This window comes from Haemaphysalis longicornis, unplaced genomic scaffold, assembly GCF_048455015.1.
Source record: "Haemaphysalis longicornis isolate Haplotype H1 unplaced genomic scaffold, Haemaphysalis longicornis Haplotype H1 scaffold_2, whole genome shotgun sequence".
In the NCBI taxonomy this organism is placed as follows: domain Eukaryota; kingdom Metazoa; phylum Arthropoda; class Arachnida; order Ixodida; family Ixodidae; genus Haemaphysalis; species Haemaphysalis longicornis.
Genome location: NW_027526295.1, coordinates 92053034 through 92075510, shown reverse-complemented (window position 1 = coordinate 92075510; position 22477 = coordinate 92053034). Strand labels below are relative to the sequence as shown.

General features: G+C 47.3%; 1 protein-coding gene across 1 annotated transcript in view; it reads left to right on the top strand.

Moving 5' to 3' along the window:
- The first annotated feature begins 4116 nt into the window (after window positions 1-4116).
- LOC144168160 (uncharacterized) overlaps window positions 4117-22477 on the top strand; it is a 29697-nt gene continuing 11336 nt past the window's right edge. The window contains exons 1-3 of the mRNA XM_077697202.1: window positions 4117-4245; window positions 4349-4430; window positions 4495-4642. Of these exons, the coding sequence (XP_077553328.1) occupies window positions 4117-4245; window positions 4349-4430; window positions 4495-4642 (359 nt within the window). The remainder of the gene's footprint in view (window positions 4246-4348; window positions 4431-4494; window positions 4643-22477) is intronic.

Sequence of the window (22477 nt, the reverse complement as noted above, 5' to 3'; positions counted from 1 at the left end):
ACGTTGGGGCGGCAGTATTGCAAAGGAAATGGGAAAAGGGGTCAAGCTACCTCAATGTGCCTCTATTTTCAAAGCGGATTGTTGCGCTAGTATTGTGGCTGTAAAAATAATAATAAAATAAAAAAATTAAAGACAGTATTATCTACACAGGCCCGCTAAGCGCCATCACAGCACTGAGTTACAAAAATGCTTCCCAGCCTGTAGTAGGATATATAATACGCGATGTAATAAAAGCCGAAGCTCTCGGACACAAAATTTTATTCTGCTGGGTTCCTAGCCACAGGGGAATTATTGGAAATGAGAGATCCGACTGAGGCGGCGCACAGGCCAGTAATGAAACGATAACTAAAGTAAACATTCCTCACCGCGACTGCATGAACGTTAACGAAGTAAACTCGCAGCCACATGGCAGTCCTTATGGGATACTGAAACTAACAACAAACTGCACATGGTTAAAACCACTATAGAAAACAGGAAAACGGGCAGACATGAAGATCACCTCACAGAAATCATTTTACGCCGCCTTCGCTTTGGACACACTCATGTGACACATAACATTCTCCGGATGAAACAAGATAAACCAAGATGTAAAGGATGTGACGAAGATCTATTAGTAAATCATACTCTCTTGTGCGAAATTTGGGGCAATCAGGAAAAAAACATTTTCTGCAGTTTTAGAGACAACAAATCCCTTTTCATCCTAGCTTACTCATACGAGAGTATGCCTTTGTTGAAATGTCCTCCCTTGTTAGTTTTCTTAAAGATGCTAAACTCTTAAACAAGCTCAAACTGTTCTAAAAATAGGCAATTACACAAAAGTAAACACACTACCCCCTGTTTGGCGTATGATTGCCCTAGTTGCTTATGTGCGATAAAACTCCAATCCAGTCCAGCACTGGCACTTGCATTGGGGCATACAACTAGGGTTTTCTATTCAGTGAGTCCAGGGCGAGCGTGTTCACTTGTACGGCTTGGAATAGCTTTCTTAGCTCTTTGGTACCCCTCGCTGACTTTACCTTTGGACGGTTTAGCAGTTCGGTCATGTGTTGATCCGGTGATCTTTCATGCCTTCCGAGCATGTCCTCCGATAACTGTATTGCGTGGTTATAGTACTTCTCAGCGGAAAACTACAGTCCTTCTATTGTAGCCGCTGCCTTGCACTAATGAAGCCGTTAAGTAGTTGAACGTCTGGGCATTACTCATGCTAGGCCTCTCGTGAACTGATGACTTGTATTGAACTCTATAGGCTTCAGCTTTGGAAGCTTGTCCAGCTTGATGCCATCTGGCCTGGCGTTGTGCTCAGTGCTTCGTGCTAATTTCTGGTTGTTAGCCTGTGCATTCACGCTGCTCGTTATGGACTCCGCAATGCTTATTTCAAGCTTTGATAGAATAGCCAATATCTTCATGTCTTATTCAATTCTCCTCTCAAATTCACTGTCTTCACCTTCGTACATTACCACTGCTTTGTTTGGTTTTTTGCTTCTTTTAGCCGTGCTTCTAGCCCCTTGATCTGTGCTTGCGTAGAGCAAAGCGCCCTTCTTTCGGCTCCTTCTCTTATTTGCTGTTCGGTGGCGTTGATGAGCTACGTTATTTGCAACCTTAAAGCGTTTCTTTTCTTGGTTACAATCTCTGCTCATCTTGGAAGGTGGTTGTCTGAAGCTCGCTTACGTTTCAGTCAGCTCGTCGGATCCCATTGATTTCCGCGGTAGCCTCCTCGTTGTCTAAACCAGGTCGATCAGCTGCTCCGACTCCGCCGTTTTCTCCGCTGCTCCAAGGCAGGTTGTTGGCGTTCATTGCATTGAGATAGATATCCTGCTCACGGCACCACTTGTAAATACGCGAGAGGCCGGGGAACCACGTGTATTCTTTTTATAGCTGCCCGAACCAATCTCGTGCTCACGCTGCGACGAGCTGGTCTTCTTCCTCTTCTGAACAGATGATGGTGATATTTAACAACCTCCAAAATGCTTGCAATCATAGGCAGCAGTGGCTCAAGGGAAGACAAAACAAAAGCCCAGATTAACCTAACTGCAATCTTAATAATTTGATCGTTGTATAAAACAATTACTCATTGTTTTATACAATGTTTTATACAATTTTTTATACAATATTTTATACATTGTTTTATACAAGCGCCTGTGTCGTTCCCTTTCTCGTCCCTGTGAAAAATTTTGCGCTTAAGTTTCACTCATGGAAATTACTCATTCATTGTATGAGTGGTCAGATGGCTGTCATTATCGGATATGTCACAACAAGGAGCTAGTGAAACGAATCGCGGTCCTGAACAAGGGCATACCTGACTATGCTAGCAAGCTCAGCCAGGAAAACTGGCTGACTGCGTGTGACAGACTGCAGGGCAAGCTGTCCGCGCGCAAGACCTGGTGCCTGCTCTGGCAACTGATCGACCGGCTCAGAAGCAAGACTGCGAGCACCAGTAATCTGACCAAGGTGCCCAACGCTTACGACGGGGCGGGCAGCGGCTGCTGAGAGAACTCGAGAAGACTTACCTCAAGACTCAAAATGGCCACTACCCGATACCCGATAAGTACAATGGTCCGAACACTCAAGTCTGGACCAGCTATTCATCATCGTGCAGCTCCTCTCAGCCATAGACAAGAGCAACAGAAGAGTGCGCCCGCAACGGATGGTACTACGTACAAGCTGCGCGGGAACATGAACAGCGCGGCGGGGCAGGGGTGCCTGGGTCACATTAACAGGGCCTGGGAGTGCTCCTGATTGCCTGCTGAATGGGAAGAGGCCGAGGCACGTTTCGAAACGAAGCCTAGAAAGCCAGTGATAAAGAATATGTGCCACATCTCGCTCACGTCCTGCATGGGCAAGGTCGTGAAGCGCCTGGTTCTCAGAAGATTTCAAGTGAACATGGACGAGACGGACCAGCTGCTGGTGATTATGTACGGGTTCCGGCAACACCTGAGCATCCAGGACATCCTCGTCCAGTTCACCGAACTGGTAGCCAAGCGAGCCAGAAAAACGCACCCAGGGGGATACTCTCACTAGACGTCTGACGACGCGTCTCACGTGAGCGTTCTGGAGAACCTAAGGAAGATGGGATGCGGCCGCAAAACATTCGGCTATATCACGGACTTTCTCACCAAGAGGACCGCAACGATAACAATAGGGAAGGAACGATTGGAGCCAGTGGAACTCGGAGACAGGGGCACCCCACAGGGGTCGGTAGTGTTGCTTCTGCTTTTAAAACTGCCGTCCTCCCGCTACGTGAACTACTCTAGCAAATCGAAGGCGTGGACGGCGCCATCTACGCCGAAGACATGATGGTATGAATGAATCGCGCGGCTTCAGACGCCTGGGAGGAGGACCTGCTGCAGGGAGGGGCAACGACCGCCCTCTGCGCTTAACAGATATCGAAGCTGATTATGGTGCAACCGGGCACACCGAAGAAGGAGGCGCAGCCAAACATGACCATCTCCATCGACGGCACGCTGATCAAGCCGATGGAGCAGAGCCGAATCTGGGCCTCTTGCCTCGAAGCGGCGGCAAGGCGAGGGGAGCTGTGAGAAATAAGAAGAACATGTCGGACCAGATACGAGCATGATGAGAATAGTTGATAACATCAACAGACGACTCAAGGAAGAAGGCGTCTTGTGCCTGCTGCGGGCTTTAGCCGAGTAGCGCATCGCTTACACGGCCCCTTACCTCCGGCTGACACATGCGGACCGGGAAGCGCTCAACGCAACCCTGGAGAAAAGCAACAAATACCACCATGGGCATGCCGATGTACTGGTTGACGCAACGTGTGATGGACACGGGCACGCTCAGCACCGCGGAAGAGCTGACCGAGGCTCACTTGTCGACCCAACGAATTCGGCTGAGCAAGACGTAGCACGGCCGGGCCGTCCTGAGAAATATCGGATGGCAGAACGAACCACAGCCATACACCGCGCTCCCCAAGAAGTGGAAAGGAGCAATCGACATTTAACCACTCCGTACTAACATGCAAAAGGGAAGGCATGAGCACAGGCGATTGGCGCGGGCCAAAGCTCTGGCCCGGCAGCTGGAAAAGGACCCTCGGCTACTCTACGTCGACGCTTCGCTCCCAAAACACGACACGAAGGCAACGTGGTGGTCGTAGCCACCATGGACAAGCTGCTCACCAGCGCATTGGTGTGCACGATGGACGCGGTCGAAGCAGAAGAGGTGCCCGTGACCCACTCCCTAGCTACGCCGGAGGCGAAGACCGTAGTAACCAATTCTAAGATGGCATACGTGCGCAGCGGAGAGGGAGATTTTCTCCAACAGCACAAGCCATTCTAAACACATATCGCGGGGACGAGCGACCAAGCTCGTGTGCATCCCGGCTTACTCGCAGGTGGAAGGCGACCTCGTTGAGACCATCACGCCCGGGAAATGTCAATCCGTGCTGAGGACTCGCTACCGCACCCTGCCACAAGGTACAAAGACATATTCCAAACGAACCGCAACGAGCAATGCAGGCATCCCGGTCCGCATCCGCAGATGGACAGACGACAGCAGACGATATTTCCTCGCAAGCAAGTGGTTCGATAGCGCATCCCGTGCACCTGAACAAGATGTACCTCACCGACCGTGACAGCTTGTGCCCGTTTTACAAGGAGACAAAAGGCACTCTCGCGCAAATCATAAGGTAGAGCATCAAAATCAAGACCCCCCTTCCCAACGCCAACTTCTGTCCCCATCCCCGTCGAGCGATAGAAGACCTTGCTGTTCAGCCCCAACCTTGACCCTCAGTTCGGGCTGGTGGCCAGGGCATATGAGTTACTGGAACCATATACGGCTCGTGACTAGGTAGCCAACAAATCTGGTGCCTACGCGCGCACGCCTTGTTTAAGGGCTCAGTAAACGTCGATTCTCTCTCGCTTGCCACAATCCGCCTGTTGATGGGTGATCGCCTGTCTGCACCCAAGGACGCCCGCATGCACTGTTGGCCGGCCCATAGTCCGCAAGCTCGTCGGTGATCTACGCTGGTCCATTTGAGGACAGGGCTCAGGATTCCGACTGTTCGTGGACGGTCATTTCCCGCAGCGGTAAGCAGCTTCCACGCTGGAGCAGGGATTGCCATTCAATGGTATGCTGCAAACCAGCTCCGTGGATGGTTTGCTGAGGTACAGCCTCCCTATCGTGCAACGTATATCCGACACGAGGAGGAACAGTCAAGAGGCAGCAAGTAACAACAATTTGGGCATCTGTCTAGGCCTTCCGAAGCGATCTTCGTCCTTCAGAACCCTTGCAGAGTCATGTTTTTTTCTGTTTGACGTGGTTAAGGAACAGAAGACTCCGTGCGCACCTGAGGCATCAGCTTCACTCAAAAAATTCCTTCATAAGTTGAGTAACCTCAAGCTGCTCGAGATCTGAATTCGTCCACGCCATTGAGAGTATACCTCCGTAATTGCAAGCGAGCCCAAAGAAATAATGCCTCCCCATTTTCCTCCTTGCAAAGTTACTCCTTTACAAATGCAGTGTCGCATCAATAGAATTTGTCCCAAGAAGACAATTTCCCATACTGAAATACTACATATAGTGCCAGAATACATGTAGAAAATGCTTCTGCTGGAACTCACATATTTACTGAGGGATCGTCGTCCACGCAGAGCGCTTCACCTGTAATGTACGTGCCTATTACTAGTGAAATGTTTTCATTTTGTCTGTAGCGACCAATGTCATCTACAGCGGCTGAGCTCTATGCCCTTACAAAAGCAATAATTTTGCGTCTTGTGCCACGAGCCGCCTCAGTGGAGCGTCTTGGCAGACTCTTAGGCAGCTCTGCAAGTTTTGTCAAAGAGGAGCAGGTCTTCCCCCCACCATACCGTAAACTCCGATATCTCCTACCTTGACCACCTCGCTTGCATTGCTGGACAGTGTAAAATTACAATGGATACCCGGCCACGGTGGTATTACTGGAAATCACAAAGCCGATGAAGCAATCGGCACGTATTGGTCTTAACCACAGAAAATACAGTAAAGTGTTGCTTACAAAAACACAGAAGCCGGCTATGCTGTAGCCAACCAAATAACGATGTCTTTTTGAACTCGATTGACTGGGAGTTGAATTCAAGACTACCAAGACCTCTCCCTTGTAGCCTAGAGACATTATAACATCGCCAACGACAACTCGGCTTGCACCAACAGTTACCATTTTCACCTCGGACTGACGACCAACCCGTACAGCGAACTCTGTTGTTCTTTAGAAACCGTTGAACACATTTTATTAGAATATGTGGCGTAGTTTCACCAAGATCCTGTTTTATAAAGATATTGAACGCCTAGATCAAGGCCCGGTAAATTTGAAGACTATCTTGGGACTATGAACTTGCCCCTCAAAGCAGCGCCAGGCTCTAAAAAGTGTGCTTATTTGGAGGACATTGGTCACAATTCAAAATGTCAATTCTGGGACAAAATTTACACAATAGTCCATCAAACACGTTAAGCCACGCCAGTGTTTTTTTTTTTTTTTGTCTCTGCCCTCCTTTTTCTAGGGCCTATTTTCCCCTCATTCCCGATTCCTAGCAAATAATCACGTAGGCGACTGCAAACGCCGCAGAACTCTCGAGCTTTTACAATAAAAAGCCTTCTCTCTCGCTCAGTGTTCCAAGAAACAAGGACACAAGCGAAAACGAAGTTGTGAACAAAGCACCACGTACACTCGAGCCTCGGCATCCGGAATGCTGCGGATTTTGCGGCGCGATCATTGATCTCCCGGTGCTATGCTTTACCCAAGTGTACAAATAGATCAAGAATACTGCTCACTAAACGTATACAGGTCTAGACTAGTAAATACCGCGTGAAGTCTTTTGTCTGGAGCAGATGATCACCGGCGTGGCACACCGCGTGAATATAAAACCCCGTCTGACTAGACAAAAAACAGATCGGCCGTCGCGCCCAGGCGCTGGAAAGGAAACAAAGAGAAGATTTTGTGATCATAGCCACCATCTATGAGAGTATCGAAATCATGCCTAAATAAAACGAACGTCCAAAAACTGAAATTCAGTGCCCTTCTGTTTTGTGAAAAAGTACTACCAGCGTTGTTAGGCGCAGATAAAAAATCGTCCAAAGAAACAGGAATTTACAAATTAGCAATTTTATATTATCTATACATTGGATAAACATCTACGGAGAATTTACCGGAAAGCTGGCTTTGCCGCAAAATGTAATTTTGTCCACGTGACTTTTGTCGATGTTACTGAATTTTGGCGGTTTGCTTCGGCACCCCCGTTTAAAAGCTCGTGAGTTGCACTTCGCGAGCGCTTCTGTTTTCTGGAGAGCTCCTAATGCCGGTCGCGCCAGCAGCGTTCTAAGAGTAATTGTCGAAAAGACGTGCGCCGACCATCAACCCTCTGCGACCCGGGCACACATTGATTGGGCCGCTTCCCCCCCGTTGTGGCTGGGGCACACTATGGCCGTAGTTGCAGAACTCTGCCCATTAGTGACACCGCTAGGCAGACCGCGAGGCTCTACTTAGAACATATTCGCTGTTACCAAGACTCTTATGCGGCTTGACTCGAACAGCGTGAACAATTTCTGTCTGCATGCGTCGTTATGAGGTCCTGCTACCACCGATGTACAAGATACCGTCTCAGAAGCTTCTCACTGAGTCGGTGTAGACAAAGTACGGTCTAAATCCACAGGAATTTCCCTGGGTGCAGTTCTCATCGGATGTCGCAGGGTTGGGCGTCTGGAGCTGCGGGTCTACTGTACGAACTGAAAAAAGCTGCCGGGCCTGCTTCACAGGCTGTGGCATGCTTGGACTTCGTCGTTGCGGTTGTGTTCTACGTGCTACAGTATGGCCTGAACAATCGTAGTCAGCTGCTTTCTTTACACAAGTTCAAGCCGAGTCATATAGGCTGTGTTCTGGATAGCTGTATCGTATAGCAACTGAAATGTAAGGGACAGTTTCCAGCCATTTTGTATACTCGGCATTCACTGCTCCACTTTGCATGTGCATGTATGTTCAGCCTTGTTCTGCTGTCATGGCTGCTTTTCCAACGTACGACTACTTTTTGAGCTTTCCCGTGAAGGTCGTAGCGCTGCCAGTGGTTAGCGTAGTAGCTCAATGTCACGGCAAAATTGGCCGGATGAAGAATTCATCAACTTGATTGCGGTTCGACTTTGCCACGCGATGATATTTGTGGCTGCTACGCTCCGCTTCCTCTCGGCACGTGACGTAAGGAGGGGAATAAGAATGTTTATTTCAGTTTGTTGGAGGTGCCTCGCCTGTGGTATTCCGACGGATGAGCACGCGAAGAAAGGGCACGCTGCAAAACAGCACCCTACCGAAGAGCACATCATCAGAATAGCAAACCGACAAAAGCGCCCCCGGGAGAAGAACACGGCACCGAAAGAGCCCTCGACAGAACAGCACACCGCATAAGCAAAGCACTAAAATAGATGAGTGTGGTAGTATAGCGAGCTAGCCTTGCATAGTGTACTCGCTGGCCAGTGTAGGGTCTGGTAATACACCTTTTCTCGGGCCCGGGCTGGGCTCTCGCTTCAAGCACAATTTTTTTCGCCGGCGGCCCGGCAATCCTGTGCCGAAAGTTGGAAATTGTTGACAACAAAAAGTTTTCTCCTTGATCTCTCAGGTTAAGTGAAAACAAAAAGAAGTGAATTGCAAATCCACTACCCTGACATAAATATGTATGATAAAAAGTTGAATGCGTATAGAAAGCATCCAAATCAATAAAATAATGTCTGGCACTAATAAGCATAGTTGTAGAGAGCGGGCCAGAAAACGAGGGCACTCCAGCTACAGATTACGACATGTTGGTCGTTTCCTTTTGCTTTTCAAACTAAAACAAAGAGAACAAACGTGATCTGGACTGTTCACGGTATGCAGAGTTTGAAGAACCAATTTACGAATGAGAGACCACGATTTCTTTGCGTAACATTTTTTTCAGAAAACCATAATTTAAGGCCAGAAAGAACGGACGCTCAGATAAATTAATGCTGCCATCTTAGAGGAAAAGACAACAATGAAGTAGTAAAATCGGACGCATCGTCTGCTAAAATTTCTGAAAGTAATGTAACAACAACACGCGCAATATCTTTTGAAAAATTTCATTGTTAACAAATTATCTACTTGCATCATTCAGAGGGACTCTGACAAACTTTCGATAAACACTTTCTTTCTTTACTCCGCGTCTGGAAGAACTGTGAAAGCTACAGTTATCTCTAGCATGGAGCAGCCCTTCCTTATTTGCTTGCCGCACCATGTGCGTCTTCCGTATTTGCTTTTTTTCTTTATTTTAACGCTGCTATCAAAAAGCACTCATTCCTACAACTGAAGAAAAACCGGCCAAAAGCCGCTACATGACCCTAAATATCTTTTTGCTTTGGTCTTGTACAGGCGTTGCAATGTTGTCTTATGTTTGTCCTTTTTCTTTGTGTTGTACTACTCATGTACTACTCCCCTCACTAATGCCCCTGGGGCCTTGCGGGTATATTGACTAAATAAATAAATGACGTAATTGGAGCGGTGGAAGATCGTAAAGACCAGGAAAGATAAAAACTTTTGAGTGAGTTTCCTGGTTATCTGAGGGGCACAGAGCAGTTATTTTTGGACGAGATGCATTGCGACTCCACAATCAAAGTACTGGGTGCGTAGGGTGGCTACGTTCCAAAAAGTGTTGCAGGGTCACGTTAAAGTATCCTCGGTGTGCCTTGATTTCGAAGACTGGAAAATTATGTGGTAAATAAAGTTCCACGACATATTAAATTACAGCTTCTAATTCAGTTTATCAAAGTCGTTGAAAGTTCTGTACAAATTTAAAGGAACTTTGAATTCAAATTACCCGTATTCGCTTTGTGTTTACGCTTTTTAGGTTAACAGCAGACTTATTCAATTCTGTGTTTATAGCCTGTCGGAATATTGATGATATTTAGGAATAGCCTTGCGGACTAGTGCTTATTTTATTGAATTCTGCCGGGCTCGGGCCTGGCTTTGGCTTATATTTCAAAGTTGGTCAGGCTCGGGCCAGAATAGCGCGCAGATTGTATAAGATTCAGCGGGCTCGGAACGACCCCGGCTCCATAGGCTCAGGTCGAGACGGGCCTAGAAATTGCAACTGATGCAGTTCTCTACTTTGTGTATTGCACGGAGCCGGGCCAGCCGGAAAGCCCAAGCCCAGGCTCGCGCCGCGTAGCGCGAATTTTATTGTTCCTGGGCCAAGCTCGTGCTTAAACACAAACTTTTCTGGCCCGGACCCGCTCACGCCGGACCGGGTAATTCATAAGTCCCGGCAGTCGTTTGCGGCAAACTTTAAAAGGTTAATAAGAACAATTCGGCTCATCGATCGTTTAGGTGAAATGAAAACAAAAAACCAAAATGCACTCACGCGAAGGTGTTAAAAAAAATTGCACCATCTTCCGCGTGGGGAAGCCTGATGAGGATGCGAAGCATCGTGGCGGTTCCGTGTGGTTCCATTGTGTTGCCGTTATGTTAGCGATCTGGTTTTTACTAGCGCCAGAGGGAATTCCGCGTCCGGGTCCACACCGGTGGCAAAGGCACGCAAGTGCTGTTGTGTTACGGTGAGTAGGCGGTGGTTCTCAAGGCGCCGAAACTTGTCCATCATGTTCTTGTCGATGTTGTCTCTGTGGTAGAATCGGTAGTCTCCGTCAGCTTTGGTGAGGTAAAGGTTGTTGACATTGGTGCACCGGCTGAGAGCAATGTACACGCCCTCCTCTTCGCAGCTTTGTCTTCTCGTTCCTCTTCTTCTTCGGCGGTTCCCCTAACGGAATATGACGACGGTGGTTGAACGCGAAACTACCTCGTTATGGATTCTTTGGTTGGCCAATCCATAGGGGCATCCTGCCGCAATCAGCATCAGAGGCGCTGCGGACGGGTCTGGTTGAGCTGCAAGGCTCGTGGCGCTTCCCGCCACAGCTTTCCCACGGGAAATTCAGCATCCCCCTCTAAAGTTTTCAGTTCGTCGTTTCCGTTGACGTTCAGCTTCGCGTGCCTTCGTTGTATCAGTAGCTTCTTGACGTAGTTTGAATGAGTCAAGGACATAAGGCGCGTTCGTAGCACTTGTTCCTGTCCCGGATTTGTAGCGTAGTGGGAAGAGCACCGCGTACGTCCCGTTGCGGCCAGAGAGTCGTGGGATCGAAACCGGGTGCCGCTAACTATTTTTTTTTATAGTGTAGTATCGCGGAGCTGTGGGTGTAAGGAGGAGAGTTGCGCATGCGCAGTGAGCGTGTGGACGGCGCCGCCATCGACGACGCAGGGCAAGGCGAGCCTAAGAAATGCTCCGCATTTAAAAACTAACAAAACGACGAATTGCACTTGGAAAGACGTCCAGCCAACAACAAAAAACTTAAGGGCTCCAGCAGCATTGTGGGAGACAGCGGGTCAGAAAACAAAAGCACTGTGCTAGGAGAGTACATGATTGCTTTTTTCTCTATTTACAAACTAAAAAAGAAGAAACCTGACCTGGACTTTGCACTTGGTGCAAACGATACCTCCAAAGATAAGCTAACGTACCCTTGGGTGTTTCGTACACCTTTTATATACATTCATTTTTGCCAATAAAAGCGACTTTCTGAGAAGAAACTTTCCCTAGTATGGGAGGAACTTGGCTCTAATTGGACAGAAACCGGGTACAAACCGACAAGGAATCTAAAGAAAATAGATTGAGAAGCACAAGTTAAACGTGATCTCGTCTTGGATATTGGTAGTCTTTTTAGAAATTGATCATTTGAGCATTTTTTATTCATAATTCGTCCAGAAAAGCCCTGGTATGCAGCCAACTGATTTTTGAATTCTTTCGCGCAGGCTTGTTTTATTTTATCAGATAAAAGTTGCTTCTCATATTCGCTCGTTTTACGGCAGGAAAATCAGCTCGGACAGTTTGCGGTGTTCAGAATGGTATACTGCTTTGTTAATAAAATTTTCCTAAAAGAAAAGGCGCTCTCACTTTACAAAGAAATCAGCTTTACGAACATTCAGTCTCCCCACAAAATGCCTAGAATCGTGTGAAAAGTTCAATGTAGGTGGCGTTGTCACAATAAACTGAATTCACAAACACTCTAGTCACTCACTATTTTTCCTGGACAAGTCAGATTATTTTCGTGGAGAAAGAACGGACCTTTTTGAAAACAGGCGCAACTTCTGTACATCCTCAATGTTGATAAAGCGCGCACTGGTCGGACAAAAAAACCTTCGCTCTATGTATAAACGCTTACTTTCTTGGCATTTTGATTTATTGTCGCAGTAGCTCTCCGTCTTCAAGTTTTAATCTCACCCACATTTCTTTATCAGTCATATTATTTTCGGTTTTCCGTGAAACTCTTACAGGCCTAGCAGAGTTCATGGTCGTCAAATATTCACCACATTGATGCAAAAAAAAGCTGCACATTTACCATGAGCTCAGACAACCTGTCTAATGCCCAAGAAAAAGCCGCCCAAAAAGCCTCCGAGGGCACAATGACCAGTATTGTTGGCCCCTGTCTCCCCCTCAAGGAACAAGCTTGCTCGCTACATCTTTCCGCGAAATGCGGTCGTACCGACGGCGCCCCCTCTCCAGGAGTCACCTCTTCTCCCTCCGTCACCCCATCGGCAATTGAATCTTCAAGTCGTACATATTATTGGCAACCAAGACTCTTCTCCCGTTCTTGTATGTAAAGAAACAAAAAAATCAATAGGCTGGTTTAGCAAGAGCTCCGCAAATCGTCTTCCCAGTGTTATACGCCCTGTTTACACATTGAAGAAGTACAAGTGGCACCCCCTTCATCCACCAAGCGGGCTGGCATCCGGTGCCCTGTTCCTCCCTACTCGTTTATAAGTGCCCAATTCAAGAGCGATCGTTCGAAAGTTTTTAAGTAGAACAGACACCTAATGCTGCGAAGATAAATTTGATAGAGAAAATATTGAAAAGGAAATGCACACATGCCTAAAGCGAACCTGCAGCACTTACCATCGACTTCTCGAAATTTATTTTGGGGTGAAATTAAATCTTCCATTATTATCCTCAGGCAAGAGTTATAAAACCCCTTTCAATATCACCGAAAGTACCCGTGATGAGCAATCGCGCTTAATTGTCCTCTCTCTCCCCAACCGCGGACAACGCTACGAAAGCTGCGCGCTCTCTTCCGGAGAGAGGGGCAGCTCGCGGCGTCTTCTCCGCGGCATTCGATATATGACAAACCGGTGAGTGTTCTCCTTTTCTCTGAAACGTGGTTTGGGTCAACAAAACAGCAAGCATGGCTGCCTCCTCGCAAGCGCGTGCTCTGTCTGGTAGGGCGTTTATGAAGAAATAGACGCTTGTTGTCGAGTGGTCTCGTTGAAAGAGGAAGATTGAGTTCGTCGCTCGAAATCCACGCATACTCAAAACACAAAATAAACGCCAAAACTATGAGTAAAGGTTTGGGAATCAAAAATATTTTTACACAGCGGCAATGACGGCGAGCGGTCAGAGGAAATTCGACAAATAAGACGCAAAGCTGACCAGCGACAGCCAATAGGACAGCCATGGCCTAAATGACGGCGTGTAGGACATGCCAGGGGCGCATAATGAGAAAACGTAAAGAGAGCGCGGATAATTTTTCTGCGTCTTTAACAGCGATTTACGCGTTGACCACTTCCCGTGCATGTGTTGTGTTTGGCTAAGGTGTTCCTGGCAGTTTAATTTAAACGTCCGCAAGTCCACTTGCGATGCTCAAAGAGTGCTGCAGGGTCCCTTTGCTACCTCGTTTCCTTTTTTGCAGCGTTTTGGCGCGGCGATATGAGATAAATTGGACTAAAATGGAAATAGGAAGAGGTTAAATCAAAGCCGTTTAGGCACATTTATATTAAAGGATTATGGCTGTTTACAAAAACTATAATATCAATTGAAGGTTGAATGTAAATAAAATAAGGTAATGTTTAATCGATATTATAGAAATGGGGTTTTACGGGGTCAGGTACCACCTAGGTTAACTGTTCATTTAAACGCATTGCGGCCCAAGCTAACTCTGGAATGTTAAAATCAGATTGTCGTGCCAAATTCGGCACAATATAAAAAAAAACTTTAAAAGAATGCCTTTGATATTCCCTGCACTAAAACATCCGCACCGAGACGTCCTCCACTGAACCGTCCGCGCATAAAATTGTCCGTCCAACGGAATGCCCTTGCACCGAAATCTCGACACCGATATGCCCTGTACCGAAATTTTCGACACCGAAATGTCCGTAACCCCGAAGAAGGGTCCCCTTCTTTCTTGTTTCTCCCGTCATTTTTATCACTTCAATTAGCGGGCAGGACACGCACATGTTCGCTATGTCAAGCTGCGGCTGTGTAGATTTACTCGCATCATATAATTCCCTTTTTTTGTGCGGATTCCATTACAAGCCGTGAGATTCGAGGACTCGTTGCGGCTTCATGACTGCTTGTGCCACCACTTCGTTTTCCTATATTGCAAGTTTAACTACTCTCCGGCAACCTCATAGGTATCGGCTCCACACGGGTTTAGGAACAAATGGTCTCGGAACAAGTGGCCACAAAACCTATGGTCCCGGAACTTATGGTTCCGGAAATAATGGTCCCGGATAATTGGTGCCGAAACAAATGTTCCCGGGCACCTCCTTCGAAAATTATTCCATAAAACTCCACGTGTGAGATCTTTTCGAATCTGTTGTATCTTGCTGGAGTGCAGTGTCGCCCGCTTTTAGAAGAACTGTCAGTAAAAGATCCGCTTATTGCAGTTTGCTTATTGCGGATTGTTTTGAGACGCTAAAAATTATTGATTGAGTAAACAACTAACGGTAAAAAAAAAAACCTGTTCGCTAGGATCATAGCCAGGGGTAGAGGTAGGGGTTGGGTGATTCAATCCTCTACCGCCCGCTTTTTTAAAGCAGCGTGTATGCGAGGGGAGGTGACCATTTTGCAAACCTTCTCCTGAATTCCTAAAACCAAAAAGAATACCCTTCCCCGAGAAAAATATACCGGCTACGGCCCTGCTGTTCACGATTATGTTCCGTTCTTCTGTTCCTCCTCGCAGCGTTGCTATGAGAATGAAAAATGCAAGGTTCCTTCTTTACGAGCGACAGCGACGTTCTATTCCTTTTGTGAGCAATGGCAGGGATAGAGAAAGGTATAAGAGATAGGACGCCATCTAAGAGATAGAGATGGCGACTCTACTATGCCCCTGGCACAGAAAGGGTGTTGGGAATTTCTGCACGGACAACATTGGCAACGGAGGCTTGTGCAGTTTCTCCCACGGAATGATACCGCACTTAGCACGCTCTTCTCTTATGACTACACGGATGAGGTCGTGAAGGCGGTTATCATCATCCCCGTCCAACAGAGCAGAGATGCTCGACCGGATGGCCACCATGACACCTTTGTGTCGTGTTGTCCTGGTGGCCATGTGGTCGTACTGAAGAGAAGGGTGCTTTAGAGCCCACTCGATGGCAGTAGCCTCACGGATCAATTCGTCGACAGGACCTCGTGAACTCTGCACGAGACTGGCGAACAGCTGTTCTTTGTTGTCATGCATACGTTGGCGCACTTGCTTGCTTTTCGCCGAATCAGGGTCTGCTCGCCGAAAGAGATGGACGATGTCCTCCGCAAACATTGAAACGCTATCGTTCGGCTTCTGGTAACGCGCGTCAAGCAGACGCTGTGCATAGTCGCGGCGGTTTGCATTTGAAAAGCTATTAGTGACCTGGTAGGAAAAGGCGTCCCATGAGCGCAGCTTCCTTCCTGGTTATCAAACCACGCTATCGCGCCCTACTCGAGTCAGTAGTAAACGTTCTGCAGTTTCTGAAGGGCGCTCCATTAGCTGATACTCACTCGAACGGTTCAAGCCAGTCTTCAACGTCTTCGTAGGCTTCCCCATGCGAGGCAGTGGGGACACGAGACTACTAGAACGTCCCGAACGTAGGTACCGCCTGCCCCATCTCTCCCGGCTCGGAGTGTTGACGGCCTGGTACCGACTCAAAGAACACCGCGTTCCAGCGGAAGATATAGCTGGACGGATCGGCTGAACCAATGGACCGGAGTGGTTATGATCCGAGGTCTTTGAGGGCTGAAGTCAGGGGGTGTCATGGACACCGAAAGCTCCTGTCACCACTGTTGCGTCGTTCCAGAAACCCCATCGCGGTGGCTTAGTGGCTAATGGCGCTGTACTGCTCAGCATGGGGACGCGGGTTGAATTCCCGGCCGCAGCCGCCGCTTTTCTGGTGGAGGCGAACAGCAAGAACGCTCGGGCGTACGATATTTAGGCGGACGTTAAAGATCCCCAGGTTGTCGAAATTAATCCGGAGCCCCCCGCTCCTGAATCGCGCCTCATCGCCTATGCTGCGTCGGCATGTTAAATCCTTACAATAAAAATCAATCACCTTCCAGATGGAGACACAAGTTGGCTACACTCAGCAATGTTGATTTTATGGGGTGACATAACTAAATGCTTAGGTCAGCTCAAACGAGAATCAATATGGCGAATAAAGCATAAGTAAGCACGCTTCTTCGCCGTCTCCTTTGATTGTCCGTTTGTACACTACGCCACAGTCTATGCACATACACCCACGGGGATAACGAGTATCTGGTGAAGGCGTCGAAGCACACGGGACAATATCAGAAGTTGGCAATAGAGAATTTTAGCTGACCGTTTCTGACGGTCCGCTCCGCTCCGATAGCTAGCGGGAGCGCCATTGCGCATGCGTGGCGCGCAAAGGCGCTAGCGGCGATACAGGAACGGGGCCCGGCTCCGCTAACCGGGGCATCTTAGCGGACCTTCGCGGCAGCTTACGTAACCGTGCGGAATATCAGCTTGGCTACCGCGAGATGTGAGCGCGCTCCCGCGAACTCCGTTTCTTTAGTTGAAACGCGAGCGACAAAATCGCGAAAGCTCTTCCGAATAGGCAAAGGCGCCACACTCCTTAACAAGCTTTAGTACGAAAGCGAAAAACGTCGACCGAAGCGCGGGGATCCTTCTATGCAGCGCCGAAAAAGACAGCCTTGTCTTGGCTGTTCCAAAGTTTATCGGCTTCTTTAAAATAATTTAGAACCATTATGTAAGCGACTACATCGTTTTAAAAAGGTAGGCACTAAACGACACTTTACATTACTTGAGCGAGCAAATTCTAATTCGTATCTTGCGATGACGTTTTGGTTTGCCCAAGCACAGGGCACGCCCAGTGACGCCAATCGTTCCCCGTCGATGGACATACGGTTATCGCTTAGCTAAAAGCATTTCTGCCGCTGGCGCTCCGGTTGTGGTTAGGGGGCCGTCAGGAGCATAGCGGAGCGTCAAAAACGGTCAGCTAAAACTCTCTAATACCTTTGAGCAGCAATTTTGTTTCACATACAGCGAAAAAGTACAGCTCCCTCCCCCCTCAACTTTCTCTACGTTACTATAAATGCTCAGCAGTGTTGGTTACCAAAAGTCCTGTTTGGAGAGCGCTAAAAAAATTAAAATTGTTACTTTTGCGTGGGCACAACGGCATTTTTCCTGCAGTACTGAGATCTTTTGGTGATATTTTTGTTCCAGTCTTGAGATGTACATTTGAAACTTCTCTCAACACTGGCAAGTTCATCGCTCGTTGCAAGAATGCATGCGTTGTTCCTGTATCTAAATCAGGTTCAAAACTGGACCCTCCGAACTACTGACCAATATCTATTTTACGTGCGACCAGTAACCTGTTTGAGTCCATGCTGCATAAACTACTCGCTTCCAGTATAAAAGCTATTTTAATACCTGAACAGCATGGCGTTTTTTCGGGGCGAGCGACCACTACCAATTCGCTCAACTTTATGCTGCACACTTCAGAAGCTATGCAAGGGAGAGGCCAACTTGATACGTCTACTTTCGCTTTGAGCAAAGCTTTTGATGTCTTCTGCTGGAGATCTTATTAAAAAGGTTTCAGCTTGATATACAACCATCCCTTATATCGCTTATATATACTTATTTAGGTTGTAGGTCATGTGCTGTGCGAGTAAATGGGCAGTCTTCGCTTTCCTAAGAGGCCACCAGTGGTGTCTCTCAGGGCTCAGTTCTCGGGCCACATGCTCAATTTTTGTAAATGATGACTCTCCAGTATATGATTGTAATTTTCTTTTATATGCCAATGATGTGAAAACATTCACCCTGGTTAAAACACTGCCAGCTGTTCCGCTCTTGAGAGAGAAATTTGGTCTTTTTCGCAGTGGTACTCATGCAACAAACTCCTCATCATCACATCTAAAACTGAGTAATGCAGTAATGACCTACACAAGAAACACTGACATCTTGTTCTCCAATAACATCAATGGTGAATTACTACCGGGTGTGCTAGACGTAATGACCTAGGCGTCAATTTCGACAGAAAACTGAGCTTCTCTTCAGATATTAAGGTAATCACTCCTAGAGATCGTTGATCGCTTGGGGTTATCTGTCACCCGTCGAAGGAGGTCAAGGATCCAAATTCTCTTCTCAAGCTCTACAAAAATATATGTCGTCCCCAGCTTGGGTACGCATCAGTCTGGAAGAGCCCGCAGAAAACAAACTACATGCTTATCGAAAGGGTCCAAAATAGGTTTATAGAAATCCTCAACCATCACTTCGGTGGTAGTAGTAACTATAATCCTAGATCACAATTTTCATAGCTATCTTTTCGTTCTTTTCTTTATATTCCTTTTTTAATTTTCTGGTTTACTTCAGTCAGATGTGCCTCTGTAGTGGGCATTATTGTTTTCTATGAATGGGGGCTTGTGGGTGTGTGCGCTTGTACGCGTTTATTTCAAAATATAGTTTTCTGCGTGTGTGTGTAACCACTACTGTTACAAACATATTTTTTGGGGGGGGCGGCCTTATGCACATCATGTTTGGGCATTTTTGTTTCCGTGCGCCAGCATATAGGCACCCAAATGTTGCTGGGCACGTTAATAAGTGATTGATCGATTGATTGATTGATTGATTGGCGGAGTGATTGATTGATTAATTGATTTATTGGTTGATTGATTGATTGATTGATTGATTGATTGATTGATTGATTGATTGATTGATTGAATACTAGAGTCTGGTATTATTCTCAAAAATTGTCGGGGTACTTCAAAAATGATTAGTGTAAGAGATCATTCCTATAAATGTTGCTGTTTAAAAAGAAACAAAAGCCATTTTGAGTTTCACGCAAGCCAACCTTTTGCCTTTTCTTTATGTATTTTGTGGTTCTAACTAATTGTGTTTTCTCTTGGCGTCTGAATAGTTTTACCAAATTTCGGCTTTCGCTTGGCCGCTTTCATTTCAACCATCCTAGATTATGTAATACTTAAAGCTAGGACATTTTTTCCGAGATATAGCCACCCAACTTTGATTGAAACGCATAGAGAGCGTTTTGCGTCATATAATGTATATATAAATAAACAATCTAAACAATTTCCCGCTTAGGCGTTTCATGAAATTGTGCCCTACTCTCTCTGTGCTGTTTTGACGCTGTACTGTTTCGTCGCTGTGCTCTACTGTCGCATGCGCTTCTGTCACGTGTTGTTTTGTCGCATGCCCTTTCGACGCCGTGATGTTAAGTCGATGGTCTTCTTTGCGTGCAGTTTCTTCGTGTGCTGCTTTGTCGCCACCCCCTCGCCGGTATGGCAATGATCAGCTGTAGTGCGCCAGGTCTCATTGGATGTAATTTGTCACTGGAAATCACGGGAGGCCCGCATGCCGTGAATGGCATCGCTTCTAAGGCGGGGCTGCAGAACATGCTGTTTACTATATTGTGCGAATTGTGCAGAATATTTCCGGAGATGTGTCCTGACGCGTACGCTTTTATAATTTTGTCACATAGGTAATTCTAGCGAGTCGCCAAAAAGACACATTGTTGTATGTACGGCGTTGAAGTCTTTCACCACGACAACGGATTTGCCAGGCAGAAGTAAGAAAGTTTCGCTTAAAATCCATCGGCTCGGCGACATCGCGTATTTCAAGGTGATCGATGAAGTTCTGCAAGTCAGAGTCGACTTTCTGTTAAGCCGCTAGGTGGATTTTGCAACATCATGCTGAAACACCCGCTGTCTTTATTGGGGTCCTATGGTGAAGTGTCTACAGTTCAAGTGATAGGCAGTCGGCACTGTATTGCTTCCTGCAATATTTGCAGAGGGCGCTGAAGCCGAGAGCCTGCACGCGCAGGCTGCACCGCCAAAAATCGTCTTACTGGCATTCGAAATTTCAAGGCAACACAGCGCGAAATACTGATTTCCCATGAAAAAGGGCGTTCCATAGACGTACGAGCGAAGCATAATAATGAGCGAGATTTTGGCTCGGCACTCCATTTCGAGGTTGAAATCTTTCATGGTTTGCTGAATAGGTCATGGCTTGCGTAACCGATTACTTATTGCTGCCGTTCTGCAATTACATTAGGATAGCACCCAAGAATACGTCAATTGCGTCTGTGTGCTTTACTGTCTCGGCTGACTAGTCGAAATTTGAAAGAACAGCCGGGTGCCGAGCCAGGTTTTGCACGTCGCAGAAAGCATTATGTTGGGTTTCCTCACGGCAGAGGTGAACGCTCTGACCTGTCAAGCGCGCGATGTATTTGGCGATTTGGGAAGTTCTAAGTTCGGCGCTCTTCAGAGGCCCATCTTATCTTCGTAGCTCATCTTCTGCGCTCATAATGTCACGTGGCGTCACGAACCCAAACAGACACGCGCCGTCGGGCACCTTAACAGAGGCTACGAAAAGATATCGTACTTGTCGATCGACTCAGCCTTCCCGCCAAAGATTAAGAGGATACTTGCCCAAGAGGTACCTCAGTAACCTCAGATATGCTGATGACCTTTCCTTGCTAAGTAACTCGGGGGACGAATTGCAAAGCATGCTTTCCGAACTGGACAAACAGAGTAGAACCGTGGGCCTGAAAATTAATATGCAGAAAACTAAAGTAATGATCAATAACCTCGGGACAGCACAGCAGTTTGAGATAGGTGGGGAGGCAGTGGAAGTGGTAAGCGAATATATCTACTTAGGCCAAGTAGTGACCCCAGATCCCAACCATGAGGCAGAGATAATTAGGAGGATCAGAATGGGGTGGGGTGCATATGGCAGACATTCTCAGATAATGAATAGCAGCCTACCATTGTCGCTGAAGAAGAAAGTGTATGACAGCTGCATCCTACCGGTACTCACCTACGGGGCAGAAACTTGGAGGCTCACTAAGAGGGTTCAACCTAAATTGAAAATGACTCTGCGGGCAATGGAGCGGAAAATGATAGGTGTAACATTAATGGACAAGAAGAGAGCGGAGTGGGTCAGGGAGCAAACTGGTGTTAAAGACATAGTAGTAGAAATTAGGAAGAAGAAATGGACGTGGGCAGGGCCTGTAATGCAAAGGCAAGATAACCGCTGGTCATTAAGGGTAACAGAGTGGATCCCTAGAGAAGGCAAGCGCTGCAGGGGGCGGCAGATAGTTAGATGGGCATATGAAATCAATAAGTTTGCGGGGATAAATTGGTCACAGTTGGCACAGGACCGAGGTAATTGGAGAATAATGGGAGAGGCCTTTGCCCCGCAGTGGGCGTAGATAGGCTGGTGATGATGATGGTGACGATGATGATGATGCCCAAGAGTATCATATAGGCAGAAACGTTACAAGCTCCTAGATCCGTGGACACTGGCCGTATATGTCCTCATTGTTTAGACTAAAAAACCTCCAAGTACATTGGAGGCGCAATATAAGTATTTAACCGGGTGCTAGATCACGCTGCCTCCGGAGGCAAGTCGGAAGATTTACCGCACGGTCTCACACGATTGGCCCAAGGCGAAAGCGCCACCGGGGTGTGGGAAAAAGGACAAGCCGCCGAGACCCGTTCTGAAGAGTGCTTTATTGAACATGATCATGATGATGATGGGCACGAGGGAGGCGAGGCGTCTTTTTTTCAACATCCTCCCCCGCACGAAGATGGCTAAAAGTATCACGGCGTGCCAGAGTTCATGGCCGATAAGCAGTCCAGTTGAAAGGTACCAAGAATTCAAGTCCGTTGAAGGAAGAAGGGTCAGAGAGCTCGCAGCTTCTGCTTCCACGGATGAAATCGATGCTGGTTAGCCAGCCGAAGCTTGGAACTCTGACCTCGATGAGCAACTGCTTAACCTTGCGTGTAGCTTAGAGGCATCGAACCGATGAGTTCACCAGTAGCACCAATACCCTTTTTTCGCCGGTAGGCTTTGCCGTTCTTCATAAAAGTTTGCGCTGTTTGTATTGTCTTTAGCAGCCTCAAGAAGTCTGGACTCGAAGGCATTGTTTCCTTTTGACCTGGCTTTCGTTTAACTCTCACTTTCGTCCAGGGGCTGTTAGCGACTCTGTGCATCCTCTGCATCTTGCCACAACGCATCCATTGGTGCCGCTTGTGTCTGACATGTGCCACGTTGCAAAGTAAACCACTCCTAAATTTATTCTGTACCGGCGTGGTTGTTCCTTTTATGCCTTTATGGTGACATTTCAGAGGCTTGATGCGATCTTTTACTCTAGGAAACCTATGCGGATGATCAAGAAAAATAGTAGGTTTTTTCTCTGGCCCTT